This window comes from Apaloderma vittatum, unplaced genomic scaffold (genome assembly GCF_000703405.1).
Source record: "Apaloderma vittatum isolate BGI_N311 unplaced genomic scaffold, ASM70340v1 scaffold7248, whole genome shotgun sequence".
NCBI classification, from domain to species: domain Eukaryota; kingdom Metazoa; phylum Chordata; class Aves; order Trogoniformes; family Trogonidae; genus Apaloderma; species Apaloderma vittatum.
This window is the reverse complement of record NW_009731156.1, coordinates 86-27,537: the sequence shown is the minus strand read 5'-3', so window position 1 is coordinate 27,537 and position 27,452 is coordinate 86. Positions and strand designations below refer to the sequence as shown.

Genomic DNA, 27,452 nt, shown 5'->3' with positions numbered 1-27,452 from the left:
AACAAGTTAATATATTTTAAAGCAAATATAACAGTGTACACATAAAAACCATTTAATACAAGGTGAAAACCATTAGATGCACCTACTAATGGAGATTTTTGGTTACTTTCAGTTCTTTCACTGAAACTTGGAAACAGTGCTCTTCATTTCAGTTACACCAGGTTAAGTGATGAAACTGATCTACAGCAAGCAAATCACTGCCTTTTCATTCACCTGGGAAAGACACCACCACTGCAACTGATAGTCTCTCCAGAACAGCATCCAAATGAAAACAGGCTGTGCATATTTGCCCCACTCGCTAAGCTCTACAAGAAACCAGATGTGGATTGATTGCTGCTTCTAAATAGTAAAGCTCAGTAAGTGCATCCTTGCTGTACAAAAAAAATAATAAAAAAATATTAAAGTGACAACATAGAAAACTGGCAACAAATAACCATGTCTGCCTAAAATATACACATATGATACATTATTATGGGCCATGCTGGCCAGTACGTAAGTCTGTTCAGAGGCAAAGCTTTAATTGCACAGATTAGAAAACTGAACAAATGCTTTTACAGAGCAAAGCACAAGCTTTGGTTTATGCTTAGACAGTGAACATTAAACCTTCCATTTTATTATAACATCTATTATGAAAAATGGCTCCTTTCACTGCTACGTGCAATAGGTGTTTCTATATGAAAGAGGACTCCAATTCCATGCAATGAAATGAAGCTCAGTGTCTTACTCAATGAACCCATTAGCTGTATCTAGACAGGGAATGCATTTAAATCTTTATGAAAAGCTTCTGAATTACAGAAAGTTTGACTTATTTCCTTCACAATTCCCTAGCCCTCCCCCCATTTTTAAAATGCTGCATATATAAAAATAACTCAAATATGGCACAGAAGTAGGATTCTCAAGGGAAGGCAAGGGGCAAAGGGAAGCCTCCACTGGCAACATCAACAAATTGCATACAGTCCAAGAGGAATTTGCACCCTATACAAAATGAGCTTCCCTGTGTTCCAGTTCCTGGATCCGTTTTGGTCTCAGTCTCTGGTAAGTAGGCTTCACATCTGTGGGGTGAATATCCTCTGAGCTAGTTTTTTGTTCATTTGTGTTTTGCTCAGGATCACCTGATGGAAGTGCAGAGCTCCTAGCCAGTTTCACAGTATCATCCTGGGGAAGCAGAGAGCTAGCAAGGGTTGGTGCACAAGCTTTTGCTGAAGAGCTCTCTTCATTTGATTTTGGTTTGTTAGAGGGTGGTTTATAAAATGTCCCTGGGGGTGGCTGCAATGTTCTTGGTGCCCTGAAAGCAGCAAGAGGATTGGCATCGGGACCATTCCCTTCTGTTGCTGTCCTTCCTGACCTGACAGAAACAGAATATGGCTTACTAGGAAGAATGGCATTAGCTGAATTGTTACCAGTGCTGCATGACGAAGATAGGGCACCTGCAGTTCCACTCTCAAGTGTTCGGTTCTCCTGGGGCACATTAGTCATGATCATTGCTGTCCTTACTGTGATATCATACTGTTTATATTGCTTGTCCCAAGTTTTCTGGAGCATCTGAGTGTCATAACAAGGAAGTCTGCAGCAGGTATCAACAGCAGGGAGTGCCTTCACCTCTGAAACTTCTTCAATAGTAGGGCTCCTGCCAAGCTTCTCTGGACTTACTGCTCCTGCGTTTCGTGAGTTTCTTTCATTCAAAACACACGAAGGAAGTATTCGTTCTACAGGCAGGCTCACAGGGCGACTAGCTGGTTTTGTCCTTGGAACCCGCAATGGAACTTTCATAATCTGACGGTTAGGTTTTGCAGGACCTAAGTTAATTCTACAGCTGTCTTCACCTGGAGAAACAAACGAGTCATTGTCTCTCTCTGAAGCTGGACTCACAGTATCACCTAAAACCACAAAAATAGATGTGACTGGATCCTTTTACCAAATACAAAGAGAAGTCAGCAAGACTTTTGCCAGCAGAATATTAACTTTATTAATGATACCTTGATGGTTGTGTTAGCATTTCAATTGAAGTGAAACACATACTGTACAGATGTAACCAAACAAGACACTAAGGATGAAACAGGCAGAGAGACACTGCGCCTCTTTTTTTTCCTAGTGCTTTCCCATGCCTGAATATTTTCAGTTTTAATATGTTTCAGAATGTTGCACTGTTAAGGCATAGAACATGACTGAAAAGGGTTAATTTATTATTAAAAGAATTAAGTTTAAATTAAAATTAAAATTAAGTTTAAATTAAAAGGGTTAATTTATTATTACTCCTAACTAACAGTAGATGAAATCACATACCTACATTAAAACAAACCACTGTAGTAGCATAGGCAGATAAACTGAAACAAGGCAAACCTGGCTTTTTTGAAGCAGAAATATTAATATCCAAAATGCTGGTAGCTGACGATTCTGTCAGAGAATTACTCTTCCCAGAACTTTCTGGTTTAGTTCCAGTGAGTGGCAATGATACACATTCTAAGAGAAAACAATAGGCATCATAGCGGATTTCAGAAATTCACAGTCATAGCATATTATCTTTCTTTAAAAAAAAAAAACACAGAAAAAACCCCAAAACACTTGTGTATTTGTACCAAATACTTTAAGCTGTGATTCCATAAACAGAGGCTTCTTGACAGCCTTTAGAAAGACATAATTCTCTGTTCCTCTTACAAAGATAAAATGTATCAAAAGGAGTGATAAACAGGTTTTATTACTTGCTTCTGCCTAAATTGAAGAGCTGCATACACTACAATCTAATGCATCCATGACTTTTTATTCACCCACCCCAAGACTTAGTAAAAGCACACTAACCAGTTATAGATGCATCTACTTGTTCTTTTGTATTCTTGCTATTGTTTGATTCCAAATGCAGTGCAGCTGTTTCTGAAGGTCTGCTTTCACTTGGAGCTATCCAAATGCCCTGTTAACAAAAGTAAATGAGTGCTCAAGAGGAAAGGAACTTCCTAAAAAAACCACCAAAAAACCAAAACAAAACTACAAAGACTTAATAGAAACGTGCCCTGGGACACAGAATTTAAGATGGCACAGGTAACACTCTGGCAGCACAAGAAAAGTCACATACTTCCTTTACAGCAACGAAGGACTTCCTCTGCTGCTGTGGCTCCCTGTCTTCTGCTGATACAGCAACTCTGATTGTAATGGTAGTTTCTTCAGACTGAGATGTGCTCAGAAGTGGTTTCAATGAAACATCAAATATTTTTTCATAGTATTTTATAAGTATCTCCACTATCCGGGCCTGATAAGGGTAATCCACAAGTGATGACAAAGAAACTGTAGCATCTGTTTGACGTGGCCTGATCAGAGTTGGGCCAAATATTATGCCAAGGTTGCTGGCTGACATTTTATTTTCATCAGACTGTTCTGTAACCCTGTATAAAGAGAAAAAAACCCACAAACCGAATCCCAAGAGTTAGTGGATTTTACTACTTCAGAAATATTTGTCTAAGCATGTCTAAAGAGGCTAAAAAGACAATAAAACCCCTGAAGTTGGGTTTGGTAGGCAGACAATCTTCAGTGCAGACTGCATTTAACAGCAGCTTGCACTAAGCAGTTTTCGCACAGGGTGTTTTTACTTCCTGTTTGGCTCATGTTATTTGTGTCTGTTTGGCATTTCTAGGGAATGTCTCTCATTCTAATTTTGTGGCCAAACATTAACCATTTTTATCCGTAGTCATCAGTTTTTTACATCCTCATCACAGATCATCATATAATCCAGCATTTGAAGGACAAAGATGTGAAATGTAACTGGAGAATGGTTATTAACAGACATAACAGAGGTTTCAGTTTTCTTTTAATAGCCAACAAATCACTGCCCTATGTGGGTCATATCCTGATTTAAATCACACCTAGGTCCCTTCAGCTGCCAATAGTTACTACTTGCTGACCCCAGTGCTAGCAGAGAATCAAGAATAATGGGGCTCAGCTCTTCACCCTCCTTTCTTTCCTTTTCATATTCTTCTCCCACCTGAGAATTCTCTACACTGGAAAAAGAAACAGCACCAGAACAATGTCTTCTAAGGCATATGCAAATTCTACAGTCATCAAAAGGGTACAAGAGTTTTCTAGTTTGCAGCATGTGGCAGTTTACTTTTTCAACATCGTTTTGCATATAGAGTCCTTTCTCACCTGTGAAGGTGTCCAATAAGATACTGAAGAGTGTTATAGTTTGGTACAGGCAGTTGTTTCAGAAGATCTTTCATTTTAATGATGATTCTATTCAGTTCCATACAGATTGACTGTCTTTTCTTTGATTTGGGGCTAGCTTGTTTAGCATTGAATTCCTCATTAGCATTCTGGCTTTCTTTTGCAAGTCCAATGAACTCATTGTAGAGCCGAAACAGAATCAGGGGTTCCGGAAGCTGAAGAAACAAGAACACTTCAGAAACACATTCAATTCTGAATTTTAACTTTGTTTCCTTCCTGTTTTTGTTCTGCTCTGTCTGGTCTAGCATCTCCTCTTAGATCATGACATTGCTCAATCCTTTTAAATTTTGTCAAATGCAATCCCAGATAACAAAAACCCTCTTCACTACACCTTCCTCTGGAACTCTTTTGCTAGCACTTTCCTGTGAGCATTTATTGATACAGAGAGAGATTTCAAAAAAGTGATTGTTCTGAGGGAGGGTCTTACACTGCATATGTACAAATACCATGATAAAAGAGCAGTTATTTATTTTTCCAGTCTTTGATAGTATATTACATGTGGCATCAAGTTTGATCCATATTCCATTTTTTAAATCGGATTTTAGGACACATAACATTCACTTTTAATTGTGATTTAAGTAATAACAGTCATTTCCATACTGATAGAATAATAAAATAAATAAATACACAAATCCTTCAAACTTGACCTGGCTATTTGCATTTCCCCAGCTTAGATAAAAGCAAAAAGTAGGAAGGCTAGTTAAAACTCAAAATAATTAACTTTAAGAATTAATAGGGCTTCACTCAGGATTCTGTCTAAAAACGTGTTAACTGTATGTTTTCAGCACTCACTGTTCCTTCATTTAAAACGAGACAATTTACCTAAAATCCACATCAATGGATCAGCTACAAAGGAAGTAGTAAGAATAGAGGAAAACATGTTACCTGACTTTTTTTTAAAATTATGAGCCCTACTCAAAACACAGCAGAGTGCCTCAGACTGGTACCCTAGTATGATGTATATAATACACTACATTTTTACTTGAATAAGTAGGCAGAGTACATCTTTGTAAATTTTCAAAAGCATTTAACTTGGTGTTGATGACCATAGGATTGGAATGCTCATCTCTGACAGCCTGTCTAAGGAAGAGGACAGGACCATGCAGTTAAGGATTATTCCTTCCCAGGTTAACTAGTTTTCAGTGACTCGGTAATTTCACTGGCCTCATTTTTTTCAGATATGTACTAAAACTGTTTTAGAAAATTCAGTCATGAATCTTTAAAACGCCATTTTGAAAGAAAAATATGGATAATCCCTCTACAAGGAACACATCATCATGACCACCGTGAATGTTTCATGAACTTTTTGTTAGCACATATTAACAGCAATATATTAGCATCTGTCTACAGGCAAGAATATAGGAACGTTTTAAACTTCACATAACACTAGGAAATGAAGTAACTGGAAAGGTTTTAAAAATTAAAGCTTCACTACAAGTAGATTAACAACAGCTTATTCTGTGTATACTACTAATACTTAAAGAGACATTATGCCCATGTAGAACATAGACTGTAATACCAGCAGCTTTCCCCACCTCTGTCACAGGCTCCATGTGAAAATAAAGCAGCCTACTGCAAATATACAAGGCACTAATTTAATCTTCTGCTGGAGGACTGGTGAAAAGATTATTTTTTTTCCTCTTGCACTGAAAAAATAGACTGCACTGCTTTGGTTTCCATCTGACTTCTCAAGTACATACCTGGCGGAGATACAACTTGAGAACATTGCTGATATCATGTGCATAGAGTTCAGAAAGCTCCACCAAATCCTTTCCATTTTCAAAAGCTTGACAAAGCTTTTCAACTCTAGATTTGGCTCCATTCACACGATAGATGCCCTGAAATTGAAAGACCAGCACAAGTACTTTAATTTGAAAAGCAAGTGTAAAACAGAAGATAGTATCAACAGTACAGCATTAACATCTTAAGGGATTTATTTTTTAAAAAGGTTGTTTGTGCTTAAGTTTGAACTTAAGTTCAACTTAAGTTGCATAAACAAACTTTAGCATACCTTGACATTCAGCGCTCTGCTTTCAATTTCTGATGTACACTTTTTGATGATGAAAGGAACGCCATCAGGAACACTTTTAGCAGCTTGGGCAAATTCCACTCCAAACAAGTGAAGCCTTCCATGAAGTTTTTTGTGCCCACATTGAATAGCCAAAGTCTCTAAACATTTTTTATGGCATGCAAGTGAACACTATAGGGGAGGAAAAAAAAGCACATGGTTTGATACAGTCTGACACTGTAAGAAATATCTCTGCTGTTCTTCACCCCATATATGAGCAAGAAGAAAGATTTATTAGTCTGTTGTGCTTTTACTTTGAGTTCATGATGATTCTACAAGCCATAAAGCCTTACTTTTTATACAGAAAAAAAATGCAATTTTCCAAAACTCCCAACTTTACAAAAATCCCAAACAGCAATTTAAACTACTTTTCAGTTTACCTCCTCACATTCAGCTCCATGAAATACGACTAAGCTGTCACATTCTCTGCATTTAGATGGTGCTCTCAGCTTCCGTAGTTTGTGTGTCTGTGCTGCTTTGGACATATTAGCGTTTCTAAAAGGTCCTGGAGAATTTGTGGTTTCAGATGTCAGATCATTTAAACCTGGAGAGAATTTCTCTGTTACAGTCATTTTAATATCTACTGTTGCGTTAGGGTATTTATTTGGATTTTTTAGAACCATGCTGCATAACAACACAGAATTCTGTAAGTAACAGCAACCATCAAAGTAATCAAAACCATTTCAATCGTAAAGCAAAACAATGTTACAGTTTAGATAATGGAGACACTAACTATCAAATAAACCTACATAAAAGTGGAATTAAATAATCAGTTTTACATTTTTTAACTGTTTCAATGTTTTTCCTGTTTTAATAGCACATGAAAATATTAGGACATTTAATTACAACTGCTCTGCAGTTCAGGCAACTATTCATTCTACGTATTTCAAAATCCTGCACTAGAGGATGAAAGATAACATTATGGTTTGGTCTGTAGTGTTTCTGAAATACTTAAAAAGGAACACTTTGCAGCAGGGAAGGATGAACACACAGAGAAGAACTCATAAAATAAAGAATCACTGATTCTCAGACTCCTATGATAACATCAAAATATTTTCTAGAGGATTCTAAAACAGAATACCAACTGGTGCTTTTTGTAATCAATTTTTTTCAAGCAATTTACTTAAAATCCTATTGACAACTCTGTGAACCAAAATCCTTGGTTTTACAGATAAAACCTTGACATATACACTTAATTGCCCAGAAAGCTTCTTAGAAGCTCATATATTGATTAAACAACACCACTCCAAGTGAAAGTTTGCATGCATTAACATGTCTAGAACCATTCTATGATCCTGACACCATGCTCAAAATCTGGATCTAAATTAGTGTTGTTAACCACAGGCTCATTCCTAGAGGGCAAAGTATACTTCCAGGAAATACAGACTAAGAATTTCCTAAAGGCTTTAGGAAGTAGCAAGTGCTACAAATATTTCAGAAATAGTTTGTAAATACTGCAGACATCCCACAGAACTCTAACTGGATTATCAAAAATTCAGGTTTCAGTACCTGTGGCAATATTGTTTTTATAGAGCCAAAATTTCTTTGAAAATTAGAAATGGTCTGGTCAAACCTGAGACAGACATTACTAAACTTGCTTATCTAATTTGAAAAGGGTAACTCTCAGCTATTACCCTGAGCATTTGGATCCACTTTCTTCCACTTGGCCAGTTACCATCTCTCCATATATATGCATTTCACTTCCATGTTCAGAAGTGATCTTATACACCTCAGTGCCATCCAGCTGATTTGAAATGCAAGTGTCTGGAGGGAATGGTTGGTGGATCTTTTACATTTACCTCGGGAGGGTGAAGACACTAGAAATGTTCCACCTTTCATTAAAATGCCCCCTTCAATTAAAATGTCCTGAACATTACTCTTCAGCTCTCAATCCCAAGTAGATGCATGCTGAATTGAAAAACCCTAAGCACACTCAAAAGAACAGCCACGCTGGACAACACAAAGCATTTTCAGGGGACTTCAAGTATGAAAAGAACATTACCACAGTCTGAGGGAGATGGTGGCTCTCTTTCATCAAGATCATCTGCAGATGACATAGTACCAGTGGAAGGTGTTCGGGGAAGTCGTCTTTTAAAATCCCCTAGCAGACAAGAAAAATTTTCAGGAAGCTGTAAGTATCAGTTCCACCCAACTGCTCCTTTTCATTATAGGCTCTCTCCAACACTTGTTAAACTAACAAGCATCCTTATTAATGTAAAATAGTCCAAAGAAAAGACTTCAAATTAGTATAACAGTGAGTGTAGCTGTACCTGGGCTAGCAGATGGAGAATCCATGGATCGCGACTCGCTGCTTCCCCCTGCACTTTCAGAATCACTGCACATGCCTCCACTCTGGTTGCCAACTGACCATGATCTGAATGGTGGTGGCCCTCGCATCACTTTTGAGAAGAAAATCCGCAAATTCCAAACATCAATGGCAAAATTACACTCATTTTCTTTAAGAACTAACTAAGATTATGTTCAAAATAGGAAAACACTACAACAGACACAAATGTGCAATATGATGAAAAAATCCACACCATATGTTTTTGTATAAGCTTCAGAATGCAAGAAAATTAATTTCGGAAACTTGACAATTGTGTTTTTGCAGGACTCGAAATCATGGTAGGATTTACAAAACCAATGGATTTTAAATTGCTAAAGTTAACTGAAACAGTTCAGTACACTTAGCTTGCCAGTACTTGCTGTTTGAATTACATCTCACCTTTCTTGTCAAAGAACCTAGGTATGCTGTTTTCCATTTGTCCTTATGCTCAAGTAAATAACTGGTTTTTTAATAGGCTTCAAACTTTGAAATATATTTTAATTCTTTCAGTGCTACAATTCTGACAGCAAGACATCAAGCACCTGTTTTTCTCTAATATTTTTATTTAAAGACTGAACTCCAGATAAAATACAGAAGAACTACCTTGGATATCTGTGCTGCTGGAAGATCTCTTCTCTCCAATCTTTTGTGAACGATGATAAATTGGGCTTCCCACATCATCTAATGTCTGAGTAGGAAAATCTCCTGAACACTGAGATAAGTTACCATGTGATGTATGGACACTGTTGGTTGATTGCTTATTAAAAACCCTTCAGAGAGAAGAAAGTAATTTGAAGAGCAAATAAGAAATAATTAAATGAGAACCAATGTATTTTTTTTGAAGTCCCTGGGAACTAAAAATGCTTCATTTAATTGCTGTTCCTGACTATAACATATTTGACAAGCAATTATTTAAGCACAAATTAAAAAAAATAAAGAGAAGGGTAGGAATCTATTTTTATTTAAATATGTGCAATTTCCCAGTGTTTTCTCCTCCCTTCCATAAATCAGATTTTCTATATCTCTGCAAGGTATTACAACGTTTATTTTGCAGACTTAGAAAAACAGTAAATGTGTACATCTAAAGATCAGAATAATTCAGAGGCTATTGCATCCTACATCTAATGCTTTCCCGCAAAAGATTCTCTGCCCAGCCAAGAGAACCATTCACCTTTAAATATATAGGCATTAAAATTCTGTGCCTTTTAAAAGCACAGAAAATACGTTGAAGCTGCCAGAGAGCTTACAGCCAGTTCATAGTGAAAGTCTGTTTTCAAGGTAAGGACAGAAAACTATTAACAGTAGTTAACATAAAATGCTAAAGCACCCTGTGGACAAAATGGCTTGCTAGCCAAGTTTAACAGCAGGAAGCTGTTCCTTAATCAGTTCTACCCAATTCAACTGAAGGAAATAAAGAGTTAAAAACCATTAAAATTTGCATTTGCCCAAGCTACTGTCTTTGTAAAGGCAGACCTAAACACTAAATAATGATCACTCCAAGTACACCAAGAATCACAAGGCGATGTCAAAGAAAACAAACGGCAAGGAGAGGGGAGGAGAAAAAGACCACTCCTATAAATCGTCAGCCGTAAAGAGCTGGGAGAGCACACAGAGTTTGAAATTTCATGCTCATTAATTTCTCAGGGAGTTGCACAGTTAAATCCCTCTAAGTTGAAGTTTATGAGTATGGCCTAAATCAGTCTTAAAAGGCAGGAAATTTACAGACAAGAACTAGGAATCTCAGCTTTAACTTTGAATTTCCTGGCTTTTGTTGGTACAAGTCTGACTCAAGCATTAGGTTTTTTGTATTTTGTTTCCTTTTGAAAGATGATGACGACACTTTCCTGTAGAACTGTGAAACACATGGATTGGAATGGATATTCCAGTGCTTCAGTGCCAAGATGACTATTTTACAAGATTTTACACCAAGTTAAAGGTGGAAAAGCTTTTGGCATAATGACACGAGCAGTTGTCTTTTTGTCTTGTAGTCTTTATCTCTACATTAGCTGTATCTTTAGTAGATTAACAGTAAAACTGCTATTTTACTCAGGTTGGAAAAACGGTAATTAAATTGTAACATAGGGACATGTAGACTCTAAACTTTTTATTCACATAGCACAAGACAGAAATCTAGCAACACTTCCTGCCAAAAAGTTCCCAGTTGTAAATAACATTAAAGAAGGTATTGTAGCAGCAAGGCCCGCAGAAGAAAACTACCTCCTCAGACTTTCTGAACTGATTTTCAAGTACTACCACCCCACCACACTACAGAGTTCAAAATTTAGATTTTTTTATATTAACCAGTATCTACATTAAAATAGTAGCAAGTCAATTCTCGGACAATAGTTGCCAATGTTTTAGCAAATCTTATTACACAATATAACATTCTGCTTCAGAATTCAAAGTCAAGTTTTAATGTCAACATTATGTATAACCTACCAGAAGATGAGTCAAAGAAAGAGAATGGTAAAGCACGATAGAACACCAAGATTCATTTAATTCCTCCAAAAATGTCTCACTTAAACACGCGTGACTATCATTTAATTCTAAACCAAGCAAGTGTCACGTGCGGTTTGGGACTCACCCATCAACCTGTGAACTCCGGGTTTCAAAAGAACCTGATTCAATAGGAACACCTTCCTTTGGTAAGCTTTTCACAAACTCCGAATACTGGTGACCAGGGTCATAGAGCTTGGCACTCTCACAGAGGGACTGGCAGTTAACTGGAAGAGATACAACCTGAGCGTGCTGCAGCTGGAACAAGTTAACTGTTACCTGTTGAGGGGGGAAAAAATAATTCAATATTTGCAGATCATTTACTAGGTATTTCACTTGTACTTAGCTCAATCCAAAATAATGTCTCAGGAGAAAATTGCTTAAACAGTAAAAGTAGAAAAATTCTAGGAAATAGTAACATTTGTAGGGATAAAATTTGTGCAAGGTTCCTGTCAACTGCAAGAACTTTATTTGTAGTATAGATGCTAGTATTCCTCTTCTCTCTAGGTTACTGAATCCTCCAGCTAGCAAATGCAATTCCAGTGCCTGCCCACTTTGGGATGTTCAAGATAAACAGGAAGGGTTTTTGCATTTTTCATGCTCTGGAGAGAATTATTAGTCACCACTGCAGTGATAAAGTAGTTGTAGTTTCAAACCCAGACGAGCTCCATATCACCTTGAGACAAAAAATGGACAAAACTCATGGACAAGCCCAATAAAACAGATGAACTGAACGTTTTTTGTTAAATTACATGAAACTTCTAAAATAGTTTATCATAGAGCAGAGACCACAGAAGGGGACACTGCATGGCTGCTTCTTCAGCTTCGGGGTTGCAAAGTAGCGTGCAATTTAGCTGTACTTGAATTGACAAGTTTGTCTAAGCTTTCTGCTGGTCTTTGGGTTGTTTTTTGGGCTGCTTGAAAAGGTGTGTGGGTTTGGTTGACTTTTTTTTTTTTTTACTTTCTCTCCCTGCGCAAGCATTAAATTGTCTTTGTCTCATCTAAAAAAAGCACTCATCTTGGAAAAACTATTTGAAGCAACTATAGATGGGGCTTTCACTTAGTCTTAAGAATATTTACATATCTGTGCCAAACATTTTAAAAAGCATGCTTACAGCTTTAAGAGTAAGATCACACTGGTAAATAAGCTCCCGAAGCTGTGTTAAGATATCACTTTTAAAGCTTTCCAAATCATTTCTTTTTTCTTCAACCTCTGCCATGCTTGCTTTATAGTGTTCATTGGCCTCTTCAGCCTAGAGAAAATACAAGTATAAAGGGTTGAGAGATTGCAGGCCTTGATAGAAGTGATAAAACAACCACACAAGATGTGTGTAATTGGAGTCCCATTTAGGATAAAATCCCAAGAGAGAACAGCAGGATTAAAATTAAGAATTATGAACAGAACACTTGCTCAGATGCTCCCATTGCTTAAGCATGAGTGAAAACAGTGCAGGCTTAACTTTAAGAGCAAGGAACAAAAATCCTTACTTTTTGAAGAGCTTCTTCTTCTAACCTTCGTCTTTTTTCAAGTTGCTTGGTGAAATCTTTCACAAAGCTTCCACTTGAACCAAGATGTTCCTCCTCAGCACGAGCAGTGCAAGTTTTTGCCTTTTCATACTCATCTTGACGTTGCATATACAGGAACTTTGCTTTTCTTAGAGCAGTTTCCAGCTCTTGCTGCAGAATGCACCAAAAGGAAAAAGCCAAAAGAATTAATAACTGCAATTTTAGGTTTAGGTTATTATGCACAGGCTTGTAACACTGCAGTTCAGTCAAAGAAAGACAATCTCTTACAAATACAAGTATGTCATGAAATTGACAGTTACATACTTCAGTCAATAAGTCCTATAGGTTCTAGATGTGCATTTAAATGCCTAACAGCCCAGTTTGAAAGTTTTATCCTTTTGAAGAAATTTAGATTTTTTAAAAAATGAATTTATAACACTGTTATAAAGGAAATACCAACCATTTTTTTCTGTTCTCGCTGCCAAAGCTCCTTGATATCTTTCCTCTGTCTATCCAACTCATTTTTCCTCCCGAGAAGAGGCTAGATAGGAAACATTAATAGAGTACATAAAAGGCTTAGAGATGGCAAATTTGTTCTTCTGAATAATGTGTGGTAGTACAAAACTTTTAAAAAACCTAAACAATACCTTGGTCTTTTTCTTTAAGCTTACCTGCACAAATTTGTTAGACTGGAGAGCAGCAGCTGTTTGTTGCCAAAGTTGATTGTTCTCAATATCATTTTGAAAAGCATTAATAAATATTGATTGGAATGGCATATAATCCTAAAATTGCACAGAACAAAATATCAATGTTCTAGGTAAGGCAGAGGTGTTCTGAGATTCTAAACGTCTCTATAACTGAACTAGATTTTCAATTGAATTTAATAAGATATTTATATGTGTGTGGAAGTTAGAACTAGGTATGAATATAAAAAGTGCCTAACTTCTCAGCTATATTTTATTTAATAGGAACACACTCTGAAAGAGAAATCTACAAGCCCAAAAGCATAGTCCAAAGCATAATCCAAAGCACAGAAGATATTAGACAGAAAAAAAAAAAGCATACTGTGAAATCTAGTAGGCTATTCTGCATTTTCAGTAAAAATAAATGTATATATCCAAATTTCCATAGGAGATGGGAAGACATTTCCATAGGAGATGGGTGATACAGTGTAAATCAATACTGTATTGACTTAAAATCCATTCTTCAACATCCCCAAAGTTTTACTTTTGGGCAAAGTATCCAATACATATTTAAGGCTTTGAAATAAAGCCCCTAAGATGTACTCACCTGGTGTCCAACAACAGCTTTAGCAGTTTCAGCCATTTTTGCTAAGTTTTTAGCACATTCCACCTCTGTTAAAAAAAAAATTGCAGTTACTGTTTGCACTAACAGTTGTACCACATACAAAATGCTTTTTACATTTCTTCCTCTAACAAATAGGCTCCAGAGGCGAGCACCTTCACTTTGTTACAGGCCTGTAATTATAGGAAATGTGCAATAGTTCCATCCACTTCAGCGGAACAGTTCCTAATTTAGAAATCACATTATTGACAGTCTGCAGCACAGAGGCCTGACAACAGACTTAATTTCACCATGACAAAGCTGATTAAATGCCAGAAAGAGCCACTCACCCAAGCTAAGCTTTTTTTCTACCCATGCGACTACATCCTTGGTATATTTTGACCACGCTTTAGCATAGGACAGAGCTGATTCAATTCCACTGTCATTTCTTAGGAGCATGCTATCAACCTCCTCTGCTCGAAGATGTCCTGCAAATAAAGCATCGAACACAAAGAAGTGAATTTTGGACATGACCACACGCTGAGAGCAAAGCCAGTATTAGCCAACTGTGAATGCTTAAGTAGCTCTGATCTTGAGTTGGTCTTTAATGCTAGTTGATTCTAAACAGGATTGACAGAGGTTTTAGAACAAATTAAAGGGTCATAGTATTTTATCTGGAGTAGTCATATGGTCAGCATAACTTTCTTTACGAAAGCGACCCAACAAAACACCGATCATATGATAACGTACAGAAGTGCTTCAGGCCTTGGTTGTCCCTTCCCCGCTGGCCTTAAAAAGCAACCCAGGTTGGTTATTCAGAAAACCATAAAACGTCTGCAATAGCAAATCTTTTACAGTGAAGTTTTAATGGCAGCATCGGTGCAAAAACATGACCAAGTAACTTATTTGTAACATTTTGAAAGATGAAAAGACACCTATAGAATGGCGCTTATTAAGTAAATGACCTACCTTGAATATCATCCCTTTCATGCAGTGAACCCCCAAACTCCACAGAAAGATTCTCGAAAGACTGGTGTACAAAAAGCAAAAACATTAAGTTAGCAAAGAAAAGCTCTCACTGGACCTGACAGGTGAACAAAATAAATGTCATCATCTGTCCCTTTCTTTTTTTGCAGATAAAGCAACAAACTGTACTGTAACTCCCTCTTATCTAAGGCACAGTGCCTTCTAAGCTGCCATAGCTGTTGATGGAAACATAATGAATAGCAAAGAATCATTATGTACCTTTAAATCAACAATCGTGAAAGGCTGAGATGAAAACATTAACTGCTTACCAAATCAGGTCGACATTTAAGTAACCTTCAGCTTTTTCTAGATCCCCACCTGTCTTTTAAAAAGCATTTTACACAGACCTTCTGTCATATTAATATAGAGCCAGCATTCAACAAGCCGTTACAACACTGTATTTCTTTCTCAAGGGAATAAAGTTATGATTTCTCCTATATTACTTGAAGGTGTTCACTGTAGGCACTACAGCTGACTAGTAACATTTGCTAATGAAGCCCTGGCAAACAGTATGATTTGACAGAATTTAATCCAATAATAAAAAGGAATTTAGCAAAAGGTTTTCTCTCTACCTTTGTTTTCATGCTGCATTTTGCTACCGCTTTAATTGTGCAGACTGAACTATTTGTAGGACTGTGTTGTAAACCAGGCTGCTGAACAAATAAAAAAATTACCTAGTAAGCATCATCCCATTTTAAAAACCAAGAAACATAACCCTACATCGTTTAAAATTTCTAAACTAATCTTGAAAATTTAAAAGCAGAAAGCAGGCAGAAGATAAAGGCTGAGAAATAGCTGCAAAGTGGCTTTAAGCTTTATAAGAACAGCTTGTTTCCATTTTAGACTTTGGTGCTGTTTTATTTTCAGACTTAAAGCTAAAATGGAATAATGTAATAATGATGCAAATAGTTCTTTTTTGTTTATTTTAAATATAACTGGAAACTGATCACAAATCATACAAAAATCATTCATTGTTAACTTTGCAGCAAAAGCAGGTTTTCTGTATACCAAAACATGCAAAGTATTAATCAGTTACATTGAACAGAATCAAACCAGTTTAAAAAACGTCTCAATTTCTAAGAAAGTGGAATACTAGTACAATTTTTGTCTAATAAAAGAATTTCAGTAAAATGAAAGGGCTTTTTCAAAACAGCTGGGAAATTCATGGAAAGCTATCAACGAAACAGTAAATAAGTAGGTAACACTTCTCAACTTTAATCAGTACTTTCTGCTTCTTTTCCCCCTCTCACTCTGACAAAGGCAAATCTCTGAACACATTTTAAAAATTTTATTCTTCTCCTTTATTATGCTCTCACACCTACATAGCATCAAACAGCATTCAAATAGCTTGTTGAGTAATGAAAGGTCAGACATGCCTGTCTCATCTCTTCCAATGTATTCTAAAGCTCTTGTTTTTAATTAAGAAATATCTTTGCTTCCACCTTGTACTTCTGGTTGTACTACAAGGGCTAAAATGAGAACAATTACATTTGCTAAGAGGGGGTATACATATCATTTAACTTAAGCTTCCAAGTGGAATGCCTGAACTAAAGAATGTAGACTCCCCTGCAGTAGATAGAAGCAAGATCAGCTCCCTCCCCCTTAGAGCAATCCACAACATCTTAGTTAGGGAAGTCCCTAACTTAAAAGGAGATTAAAAACTCTTTCCTTAATTAACCTTCAAAGCATTTACATGTTAAATTCTACCAAAATATTATGCTCTAATCTATTTAGGTTACAGCTGGCTGTTACATTCAACCATTGAATATAAACATCTACACAAATCAAAAGTTAATACAGCTACTTAAATATTACGCATTTAACTCCTGCTAACACGCAGCTCCTAGCTGGTCTCCAAATCAGTCTCTGAATTGCAAATCAAAGCAAAATGCTTCACCTGTTAAATGTGTATTTGCCTCAATGAAAATGCACTTAGATTTAGGACAGACTTCCAAGAAATTGAACCACATTATCCTACCTGCTCCAAAATTTATAATTGTTCCCTTGCAAAGTAGGAAAACCAAATTATACAGCAAAAAAAGAGTTTTAAAACATAAGCTGGTGACTTCTGGAACATCTAAGAAAGGAATTCTTTCTTCACTCTGCTATATTTTAATTTCCTGTTGGTCTTCCCCCACCCCATATTCAGAAAAGTGATCTTTTTACCCAAGCACTTACTTCACAATACAATATACAATAACATATTTTTGCATTGCAAAATTAAAATGTGGGCAAATGTGGGCAAATTCAGGACCTTCCTTCTGCTGGTGAACCAATTAGCCACAGTAGTCCTTGTTCAAATCATCTCATTTAAGTTATACAAGATGCTGGCTTCTATGCCACTTTATTTCACACTTTTTTATCAGCAACGTAATTCTAAGTCTTCTGGAACCAGTTTTCAGAGTAGGTTCCTTCTGCCCACATTGTTTGCAAAGATGAGTTTTGTAGCAGCTACAAAAGCAGAACTTCTGCGATTATCCATCCTTCTTGTGTGTTATCATACTGAAAATTTGAAAAGCCTGCTTCTCAGCTGTAGCTGCACAGCATTGCTATGATCAAGCCTATAGGAAGGAACTCTAAGCCTTGAGTACATTTCAGTGAAGCCTTTAAAATAACTCCACGTTCTAAAATTTTTAACCTTACTACAACTTAGCTTATCAATTATCAGCTGTGTTTTCCTTGCATCTAACTTTTAATTTTACTTTTATTTACTTGAAAATCTGCTTCTAGATGCACAAAAAGTCAGAAGAGAATTTAGTACTGAGCATTTTTTTAATCTCACCTTCAAAGTGTTTAAAGGGGAGCTTAAAACACTAACATTTATCTTCAACTACCTATAAGGTGACAGTGCTATTTCAGTTCTCTTAATGAACTGTTGAAACAGCTACAACACAAACTGAGCTCTGGAACAAGAAAAGGTTATTTTGCAATGAATATTAGTCTTCAAAAGCAAAAAAGAGGTCATTAAACCTTTAGCTTCTACGTCTAACAGGTCTATTCTAACTATTCTGGCATGTAAATCATTCAAGTATCTTTTAAGTATTCAGTTCTCTTCACTTAACCAATTTGAAAATCTCAAATACAACTACAGCAGGTTATCACTTACAAATTTAAGCACTAGCCCTGTTGAGTCATTACTGCCCTTTAGAATACATTCAAATACCTGAAACCCTAAATGTATTTTTTTCATGGGCTTAATCTTGTCTTAAGACTTGTTTTAAGACTCCAAGTGTCCCAGCACCATGACGCATAGTTTCAGTGGAAATGAAAAAAAACCCTAAAATCTCTCTTAAAAGACATCATTCCGCACTCGAAGAGAACGTGTTTAGCCTACCCGACTTCTCCGAGATACAGGAAGTCCCAGTGACGAGCCATTGTCTACATCTCCCATAAGGAAGTCTGAAACACTGCCAGAAAAACAAAGAATTGTGTTACTTCATTACTTTACCTAACCAAGCAATTTCAGATCACTAACAACAACAATTCAGCTAGTGTTTCCAAAACCCTTTAAAAGTTCTGCAATTTTATAAGTAGTCTTATATTCTCTGCAATTTCTGTACCATCATTTTCACTTTAAAGAAAAACAAACAACAAAAACACCCAAAGACAGACATAAAATTTTTCTGAATGTAGTTAATTTAAATTGCTTTATCAGCTAATATTTGTCAAAAAGAAAATTAAAGTTTTGGTTGTTTGGTCTTATTTTGATTCAGCTTCATTGAGCTCTTTAAAATCTCCTTCTGGAATCCAACTTACACGTTTCCAAAGGTGAATGCCAAAGTTTCAATAGAAGAAAATATTTCACTGAAGAGTTCTCTTTTGTTTTCTTCGTTAACTTCTTTGAAGTTCACCGCTTAGGAAGAAAATGAAAACCAAAGAGTGAGTTAACCAAGCAAGTTTACTAGGCCTGAAGTCTCCCACAGAACATTCAACATTATACTTTTCCTAACAATTGAAAAAACACAGTTTTAAAGAAGATTAGTTGAAAAGTAGACACTAAAGGAAAGAAATTTACAGAATGCAGATTCTTCCTACAAAGAAATCTAGTTACTCTTTCATGTACTCTGTCTTCCCACTTAAGTATCAGCTTTGTATGGGAACATGATGGTAATGTTAAGGGAAGAGAGAAAGTCATTTATCAGCAAGAGTAAAATCACACAGCAGCAGCAACACCACAAAGGGGGTCACAAGTGCAGTCAAGTATTTGAAAAACTGTTTCTTTTCTGGGTAGAAATATCAACATTCAGAACAGCAGCAGTAGTTTATGGCAGTGCCCCCCCCCAACTGTACGCAATACTGCATATCCATCCAGAACACAGGATTTCTGGCTTGATAACAAACAGCTATCAAAACGCAGCATACAGAGCAAAATTTGTTTAATTATTAGCAAAAGCCCCACAGTTGTGCCTGTTAAAAATGGGGAATAAACTCAGCATAAACTGCTGGTGTTTCAAAATAGGAGCAGCATTCCTGGATAAACTACATGGATTAAACTGGTGATCAAGAGAAGTATTTAGCCACTCAACACAGCCTTTAACATGCATCCAGGACAAAATGGAATAATGAGACAAGGAAAGTGATTCAACCAGAGTTTCTATTAACAACTACTGGACAAGGAGGAGGAAGAGGGAGAAGGAAGAAGACAAAAAGCACAACCATTTTAGCCTGTTTCCGATTTAACTCCTTAATCATTGGTGACTAGAAAACAGTATTTATTTTTAAAAAGCTTAACCTTCTAAAGCTTCGTGATATTCTTAATTATCTAGATGCTTAAGTTACAGAGATACTGCAATGACACACATAAGGCATTAACCCCTATTAATTACTTTTTGCAAAACCTGTGCCAACATAAATTTGTGAATCCTTCTTACATTTCAAGCATAAATATGGAAATAATGGACTACAATGACTTCTAGAAGTAGCAAAAATTCAATCATGTTAAAGTGTTGCCTGTTTTATACACATTTTCTTAGCAAATTAAAATAACAGAATTTAATCTTAAAAAGTATTCAAACTTCCTGCCAGGTGCCTAAACACTAATGGGTAACAAACAAAGAAAGTACAGTAATCTGCTCCCCCATTAGACTTCCTTTGTGAAAGGAAAAGTTTTTAACCAGTAAATTAACACAGTTGAATCTATTCTTTTTTATACAGCAAGCCAACAGGCCCAATCAATATTTTTATGAGAACTATTTCTATACAAAGCTATTAGAGAAAAGATGTATTATTCTCATAGGCTATTTTCACAACTACTTGCAGATCTGGAAAAATGTTATAATAAGCCCACAGGGGAAAACAAAATATTGCCATGTTATAAAAATATTAAGTCTCTGTTGCCACAGTTCATTGCTAAACTAAGGCTTCTACTTCTTCATTCTTCTATGCTTTGTAATTACACAAAAAAATGCCTCTGGCACTTTTGTTTGAAATGAGACTCATTAAAGCTCCACAGATGATTTTTTTTTTTTAACAACTTCGCAAACAGCAGTAGAATTCTTTTATTTTTTTAAAGTCAGATTAGTTGAAGACAGCTTTCAAGCAATAACGCTGCTTATAAATCTAAACTTTGTATTCCAAACTATTAAGCAACAGCAATTACTACAAGAACTATTGATTACCAGCCACTAGTGAGTGGAAAAATCATTGGAGTGCCAGCATGAAACAAACTGTTTCAAAATTAAAAGGAAGCAACAAAAACTGTCTCTACATTCAAAGTACTTACCACTGAAACTTTCATATATCCATTAGCTGCAGTGTCTTCAGAGAACGAGCACTTCTTTCACTTTGCTAACATGACATTAATATAGATAGTCTCTCCCTAAAGAAATGCCGTCTGTTTCACTCTGCCTTCCTGTTCCAGGAAGAGTTCTGTTAAGCTCTGCACTTCATGTACCAGAGAAGTCCTTTCTTTTCAGGGTCCATCACAAATGGAACAACCAATATCAAGTTTTTCTGAACTACCACTTCTCCTGAAAAAGGTTTGTCCAAGCTCTTAGCAATACAGTGAAATACAAACAGCTTTCTTCTAGCTTACCACCACTGGAATGCTGATGTACTTAACATCAACTTTACACCATGCACGCTCTTTCCCCAGGACATCCTGACTGCACACAATAGCTACTGACAACAATGAACTATAGTAATCTTTCCATGTCTGGAAATGACAGCTATCTATCTATAGTTCTCCAGATTTCAAAGCAAGTATACAACTTAACAACACTTAAGTAAGACTTCAGATGGCACATAATGACCTTTAAAAAAATAAACTTATGATAGCAATACATTAAAATACAGAATCCAGTACCTGAAACTCAGACTTAGCTTGCAGTAAAGTGGATCTAGCTAGCAAAGCTATCTTCAGTCTGAGGTGGGTTTGGCAACCTCATCAAAATGCTGCAAGACACTGCAAAGTTTCAACTCTTGCATCATGCAATCAAAAGCTTTCTGAATCAAGCTGAAATCAGGCTGAAGAACCCACAACAACCGTGGAAGTTTTGGGAGCCAGAATCCCAGAAGCTGAAACGGTGCCTGAGGAAATTTGAGCAATGCTGCTGAAACCATGAAGGAGAGGCTGTCAGCTGTCAAGAGCAAAGTGCAACTGAGGCCTTTAAAAGATGATGCTTAAACAGCTCGGAGCAACCACAGCATAGCACACAAGCTTCTGCAATTCTCTCTTGTCCCTTTTCCAGTCAAATCAGGGCAGCACAGCCCAGGACACCCAGGGGACACAACCATGCCAGAGTCTGCGGGAGTTCACTTGCTTCCTCCTTCCCTCTCCCCATAGACACATGCAGGACTGGCAGCAGGAAAGGTACCTCAGCTGTCTGCAGAACCTGCACAAGTCTAAACTACATCAGCTTACAGAATTTACTCTTTGCAGGTCAATTGATACAGTACCACCATCATCCATTTCCTTAGAGAGGAATACACCTTCAACCCATACTTTACTAGCTGACTTTTAAACAGTAAGCAACTGGCTGCCTTTTGTTGGAACTGAATACCTTTGCAACCAATTTTCTGTCCTTACATTTTGAACAATGCTTTCAACAACCTTTGAGAACTATTTCATAAACAAAAACACCACTCAAGGAAACAAACAAAAAAAGCAACAGATCAAAAAAGACCACTCCCTCTCTTAAAAGTAAACTTAATACTTCTTGTTATTACCTCTCATCTTTAAAAGCACAATGGGACAAGGAACCTGAGTAAAGAGCAGTCAAATACAGACTGGAAAGAGGCAGAAGTAGTATTCTCAGTATCCCACAGCTAGAGAGGATCAGCAGGCTGTCCAGGCCCGCTGTTCTACATTTAGTAATCTGTACCATATAATTTCACCAGCCACTACCAAATTTGGCAGCCTCTCAAACTTTAGCTGAATGCCAACAAGAGTTTGAAAAACTGTGTTTTAGTCCCTCCATAATAATTTTGCTCTGAATTTACACCACAGATACACCAACAAAACTGAAGTTACTTCACCTTGGTAGAGGTATTTAACTCTGTCGCATAATGATTAGAAACACACATATTTGAAAAGGGAATTTCTACCAGATGGGTGCAATTTTCAGCTTTAGCAGGAATTTGCATTCATTCTAGTGATTATATTAAGTCAAAAGGTACAATTTAGAGCAAAGGAACAGTACAAACTTCAATTCAGCATGGGATCAGGAGAACCATGTCCTCTGGGGCCATCAACTATTTAAAGACTGAGTGAGAAAATAACTATGAGAATGATGGTGTGCCAGACTGGGAAGTGACTTCCAGAAATAGGTGTCAAAACAGGTTCTAAGATGCTTCAGTAAGTCTCAATTCTTCCAGATCAAGTGAGATGTCATTTAAAAGGCGCTCTTTAGAAAGCACTCAAGTAAGCACATATAAGTAGTAGGATCCAAGCAAAGAGGCCTCGCGAACCGTGTCATGTCCAAGATATAACCAGAGAAATCAAGTTTCTTTCCTGTAAGTTTTCCTGCAACCTCAGTCTAAAATGGTAACAGGTCGACATTATCTGCTCTGCCAAACATCATTCTCTGCAGCAAGATTAAGGTAACATGCCTTCAATTTGTCCAAAAAGAAAAGCAATAGGCATCCAAGGCAGAACTACAAGCACATTCATAACATTCCCACTGAAGGACCTAAGAAATGGCTGAGAGGCTTGAAGGAGCAGCACAAACACTCTAATTTTTGCTACCGTTCAAAATATTCCCACTTGCAGTAACTGCAAGTTAAGGGGGTGGTCTGCCTGCACTGGACACTACATTTAAACCACAGCACAATTTGTCGTACTTGTGAGAATACTTCACAAGCCAGAGTCACTGGTTACAAAGTTACTGGAATTGATTTTGTGTTCCAAAGACAAACTAGATTTGAAACCCTGGCATTTCACAAAGAATCACAAAGGTCTTCCTAGACTCTAAACAAGTTACACTTCTATTTCAGGGTGGGTAGAAATCACACATAAATCCCAACTTGTTTCTATTTCATCCTTTCCTAAATAAATATCAGAATTTTCTGTGCCAGGTTTATCTTCTTCCTAGTCATAAATCTGACTACAGAAACAGAGTGCTTCCACATCTTTTTATAGTTCTGTCCTCCAAAGACAAGAAACAGATGAGTCAGATGAACTTCTGTCATAATGTCACATTAACACAGCCTGGGAAGACAGAGGAAAAAGGATACGGATTCTGTCCTACCAGCTCCTCACATTCTTGAAGCTTCCTGTTTATTCAAAAGTTCCATTACTTTTAGTGAAATAACCACAGCTGAAAACCCGTGAACCCATGTGTTACTGACAGGCCACTGTAAGCAAACTTGAGGTCTGACATGCTTACAATTCACCACAACATGCTGTATTTTTACTTCATCTTCCTCAGGTCCAGCAGTCATACACTTCAGTTTGAATACAAACATGGAACAGTATGATCCTCACACAAAAACCAGCTGTAAAAACCAAACAGGTGCTAAAGACAACCTGCTTACACCTTTACCAGAGGTTATGCTGAAGGAAGGCAGGCTATTTTCACACAGCAAAGGTTTTGCTATTCTCAGAGTAGCAGGAGCAAAGTACCAGTCAGAAAGAGCTGAAGCCCTGTAACTCCCCACTTTCATCTCCAGACACATAAGCAAACACTGGTAGGCATTACTAAAGTCTTCATATGAAAGTACTTGTTTATATCAAAGGCTACAAATATTGAGGCAGGACTGACCCCGACCACCACTCTTTAGTGTGATCCAGAGCTCCCTTTCCTTGCAATTAACTTGGGAACTCTGTGAGGCCAGGTCACACGGCACTAGACCACAGAAATGACAATTTGCCATGGTGGGAGTTTGTGTTTGCTTGAGGCAAAGAACAACTGGACAGTTTACTCCAGGCTCTCTATTCGAGGTCCAGAACATAGGCTGCTTGTGAGACAGATGAAGAACTCAATGAGAAATTAGTGAAAAATGCTATGACCAGCAGTTGCATGCCATAATTTTTTATTTCATCAGAAAAGGCTTTTTATTTATTCAATCCTCAAAGACAATTTGTATCAGACCAGCACTGTATCATCCTTTGGATTCTGTAGCAGGAATCCTAAAGCTGGATTTTCAGTAGTGTCACACTGTTGCCAGTGAGAAAAGTATTCACAGAGTAATGTAACTAAGAAGGGGAAAAAAAAAAGTCAAAACTTGAGCTCAGCTGCAACTCAAGGACAAAGGCTGTTACTATAACAAAATCAACTCCTTTCATGCCTTTTTTCTTTGAGGTTTCTCATCATACAAGATAATATTTAATATGGTTCAAATGAGCTATGGTTGAACACAGACTTTTCAGATATACCTAAAGTATACCCTTACAACTTGACCCACTTAAATTTGACAGACAATGGGAAGACATGACTGTACCGCTTTTAAGTGGTATTCTTACAACAATAAAGAGTACAACTACTTTCAAGATTCTGTAGTAATACAGTATGCACAGTGCTTTCTTCACAGTAGCTTTTCTTTGAATATAGAAAATAATGCAATTCCTCCATGACTGTAGCTCCTCATAAACTCGATATATTAACAGTGAGTGAACTCTACAATGTGAATATTAGAAGGTAGTTTTATTGCAAATGTAAATATATTAATTATATGAACTAAAATCTGTTCAGGAGGAAGTGAAAAAATTATTTGTGAATATTGTGAGTATTGCCAAAAAGGGCTTAGTACTAAAGTTATTTATTCTGCTCACTATCAGGAGAAATGAGTCCTAAAATAACTATTCCAAGACCAGCTATTCTTCAAATCAGGCAGAACAAATGCATATAAGAAAAATATAGAAAACACCGGTGCATCTACCCAGGGTTCTGTACTACTGTACAATGGAACAGCAGGCACCGAGCTTTAAAAAAAAATAAATACTATGACATCAGATTCAGAAGTCTGCAAGTACTCTACAGGAATGGATTATGTAATGCAACAAAGTGCTTAATTCTTCACTTCAGAAGCAGAAGGGGAGGAAGAATAATACATAAATATTACACATAATACATAAATATAAATACAAAAAATCAGGAAAACTGGTTCAGGACTAGAACCACAGAAAGTGACCTTGGACTTTACATGGACTTCAAATCGAACACAAAAATTGACAAAAAGGCCAACATAATTACAGAATCGATCAACAAGGTTATCATGTGAGACAAGGAAAATAATTCTACTGTTTTACTCTGTAATAGTAAACTTAGGACAGTATAGACAATGATCAATTTGGGGCATTGCACACCATGGACAAGGAGAGATATTTTTAAAACACAGTACAGCAAAGGTTGGTGTAATTTGATTTACTTGCATACCTTAAGTCAGTTCTCCTCAATGTTTCTTAAATTAAAGAAAGAGCATTTGAACATTTCCCTGAGTCCACTGACATTAAGGGAGAGTGGTAGACACACTGGAGTCTTATGATAGCACCTAGGCATGGAAGCAGCTTGTCTAAAGTGGACATAGAATTATGTTCACTAAACATTTAACCTGTTCTCACATGTAAGTATCTGATTACCATCATACATATGTACTTAACTGTTGAAGAAAAACTCAAGATCAAAGGCTTGTGCTTTTGATATTTACTGTAGGTTTGCAGCTAGCTTCCTATAAACAGAATTTTATTACATCAACAGGAGAAAAAGCTTTTTAAGATCACTTTTCACTTAGAAAAGATATTTTTAAACAAGTGTTAGAATCATAGAATTGTGGAAGAGATCTAGAAGATCATCGAGTCCAGCCTTTGTCCCATCTCTATCAACCTACTAAACAATTTCCCCCAATGAAACATCCACCCGTCTCTTAAACACCTCCAGGGACGGTGACTCAGCCTCACTGGGCAGCCTGTTCCAATGGCTGACAACCCTTTCAGTATAGAAATTCTTCCTAATATCTAGCCTGAATCTCCCTGGTGCAAATTTAAATCCATTTGCTCTCATCCTATCACTCTCCATGAGGGAGAACAGACCAACCCCTGCCTCCCTTCAGGTAGCTGAAGAGAGCAATGGGTTCTCCCCTCAATCTCTTCTTCTCTAGGCCAAATAGTCCCAGACCCCCCAGCCTTTCTTCAAAAGAAGCTCTTTATCAGCTGGGTAGCCCGCCTCTGTACAGGAAGCAGTACTCAAGGTGCGGCCTCACCAAAGCTGAGTACAGGGGCATGATCACCTCCCTGGTCCTGCTGACAACACCAAGGTGTTAAGGTATTACTCAAAAAAAAAGTGCTTATTCTGTACATATAGAATTCTATCTATAACTCCAAGCCTGAGTCAATCATTTCACTAATTGCAATTCTCCAAGAATATGAAAGGTAGTAATTCCTTACCTTTTACTTTTGCAATAACTGTTCCTGCAGCACTAAGAATATCAACTGAGTTGAGAGTCTGATGCTTATTTATCACTGCTTTCAAAACACGTAGCAACTCCCCAAGGCGTTCATGTACTACCTGATGCAGGCCATCTTGATTTTCTGAAAAAAAAAAAAAAAAAAAAAGGAGAAACTACATTAAAATAGTGAATTAATGTCCAATTACCTTACAAACCACTTTGATGGCATTCAGGTGCAGTAAAGTCTAGGCCATATGGAAGCTGTGGAAGCTGGGCCTGCCTAGAACAAAGTTGTTAAAAAAAAAAAAAAGAGTTACACTAGCATTTGAAAACAGTTCACTTACAATGTTCTATGCCATTTCCACGTAAACTCATTTCTCCCCAAAAAGTCGAGGAACTGTACTTAAAAGCCCCCACCCTACACTAATACCCTAAGGTTTCTGAATTACACCATCTTTTTCTTGTGGGATACAGCTAATTTTTTTCCTAGTAGCTGGTACAGCGCTGTGTTTTGGATTCAGCATGAGAATGTTTGTAACACACTGATGTTTTAGTTGTTGCCAAGTAGTGCTTATCCCAAGTTAAGGATTTTCAGTTTCCCATGCTCTGCCAGCAAACAGGTACATGAGAAGTTGGGAGTGAGCATGGCCAGGACTTCTGTGGGGAAGCAGCTGGGGAGGGATTGTTGCTCAGGCATCAGTCAGCAGGTGGTGA

General features: G+C 37.1%; 1 protein-coding gene across 1 annotated transcript; it reads right to left on the bottom strand.

The window, feature by feature from the left end:
• Positions 1-923: 923 nt before the first annotated feature.
• ARHGAP29 (Rho GTPase activating protein 29) lies at positions 924-26,883 on the bottom strand. The gene is made up of 22 exons (XM_009875084.1): positions 26,737-26,883; positions 18,672-18,768; positions 18,250-18,322; positions 14,859-14,919; positions 14,240-14,377; positions 13,896-13,960; positions 13,277-13,387; positions 13,066-13,146; positions 12,588-12,776; positions 12,215-12,352; positions 11,188-11,378; positions 9,207-9,373; positions 8,548-8,676; positions 8,280-8,378; positions 6,658-6,821; positions 6,221-6,409; positions 5,910-6,047; positions 4,132-4,364; positions 3,068-3,374; positions 2,797-2,905; positions 2,341-2,460; positions 924-1,877 (listed from the first exon to the last, which is right to left on the bottom strand). Exons 3-22 carry the CDS (start codon positions 18,304-18,306, stop codon positions 976-978), a joined length of 3,588 nt encoding a protein of 1,195 aa, XP_009873386.1. The 5' UTR covers positions 18,307-18,322; positions 18,672-18,768; positions 26,737-26,883; the 3' UTR covers positions 924-975.
• Positions 26,884-27,452: the final 569 nt, after the last annotated feature.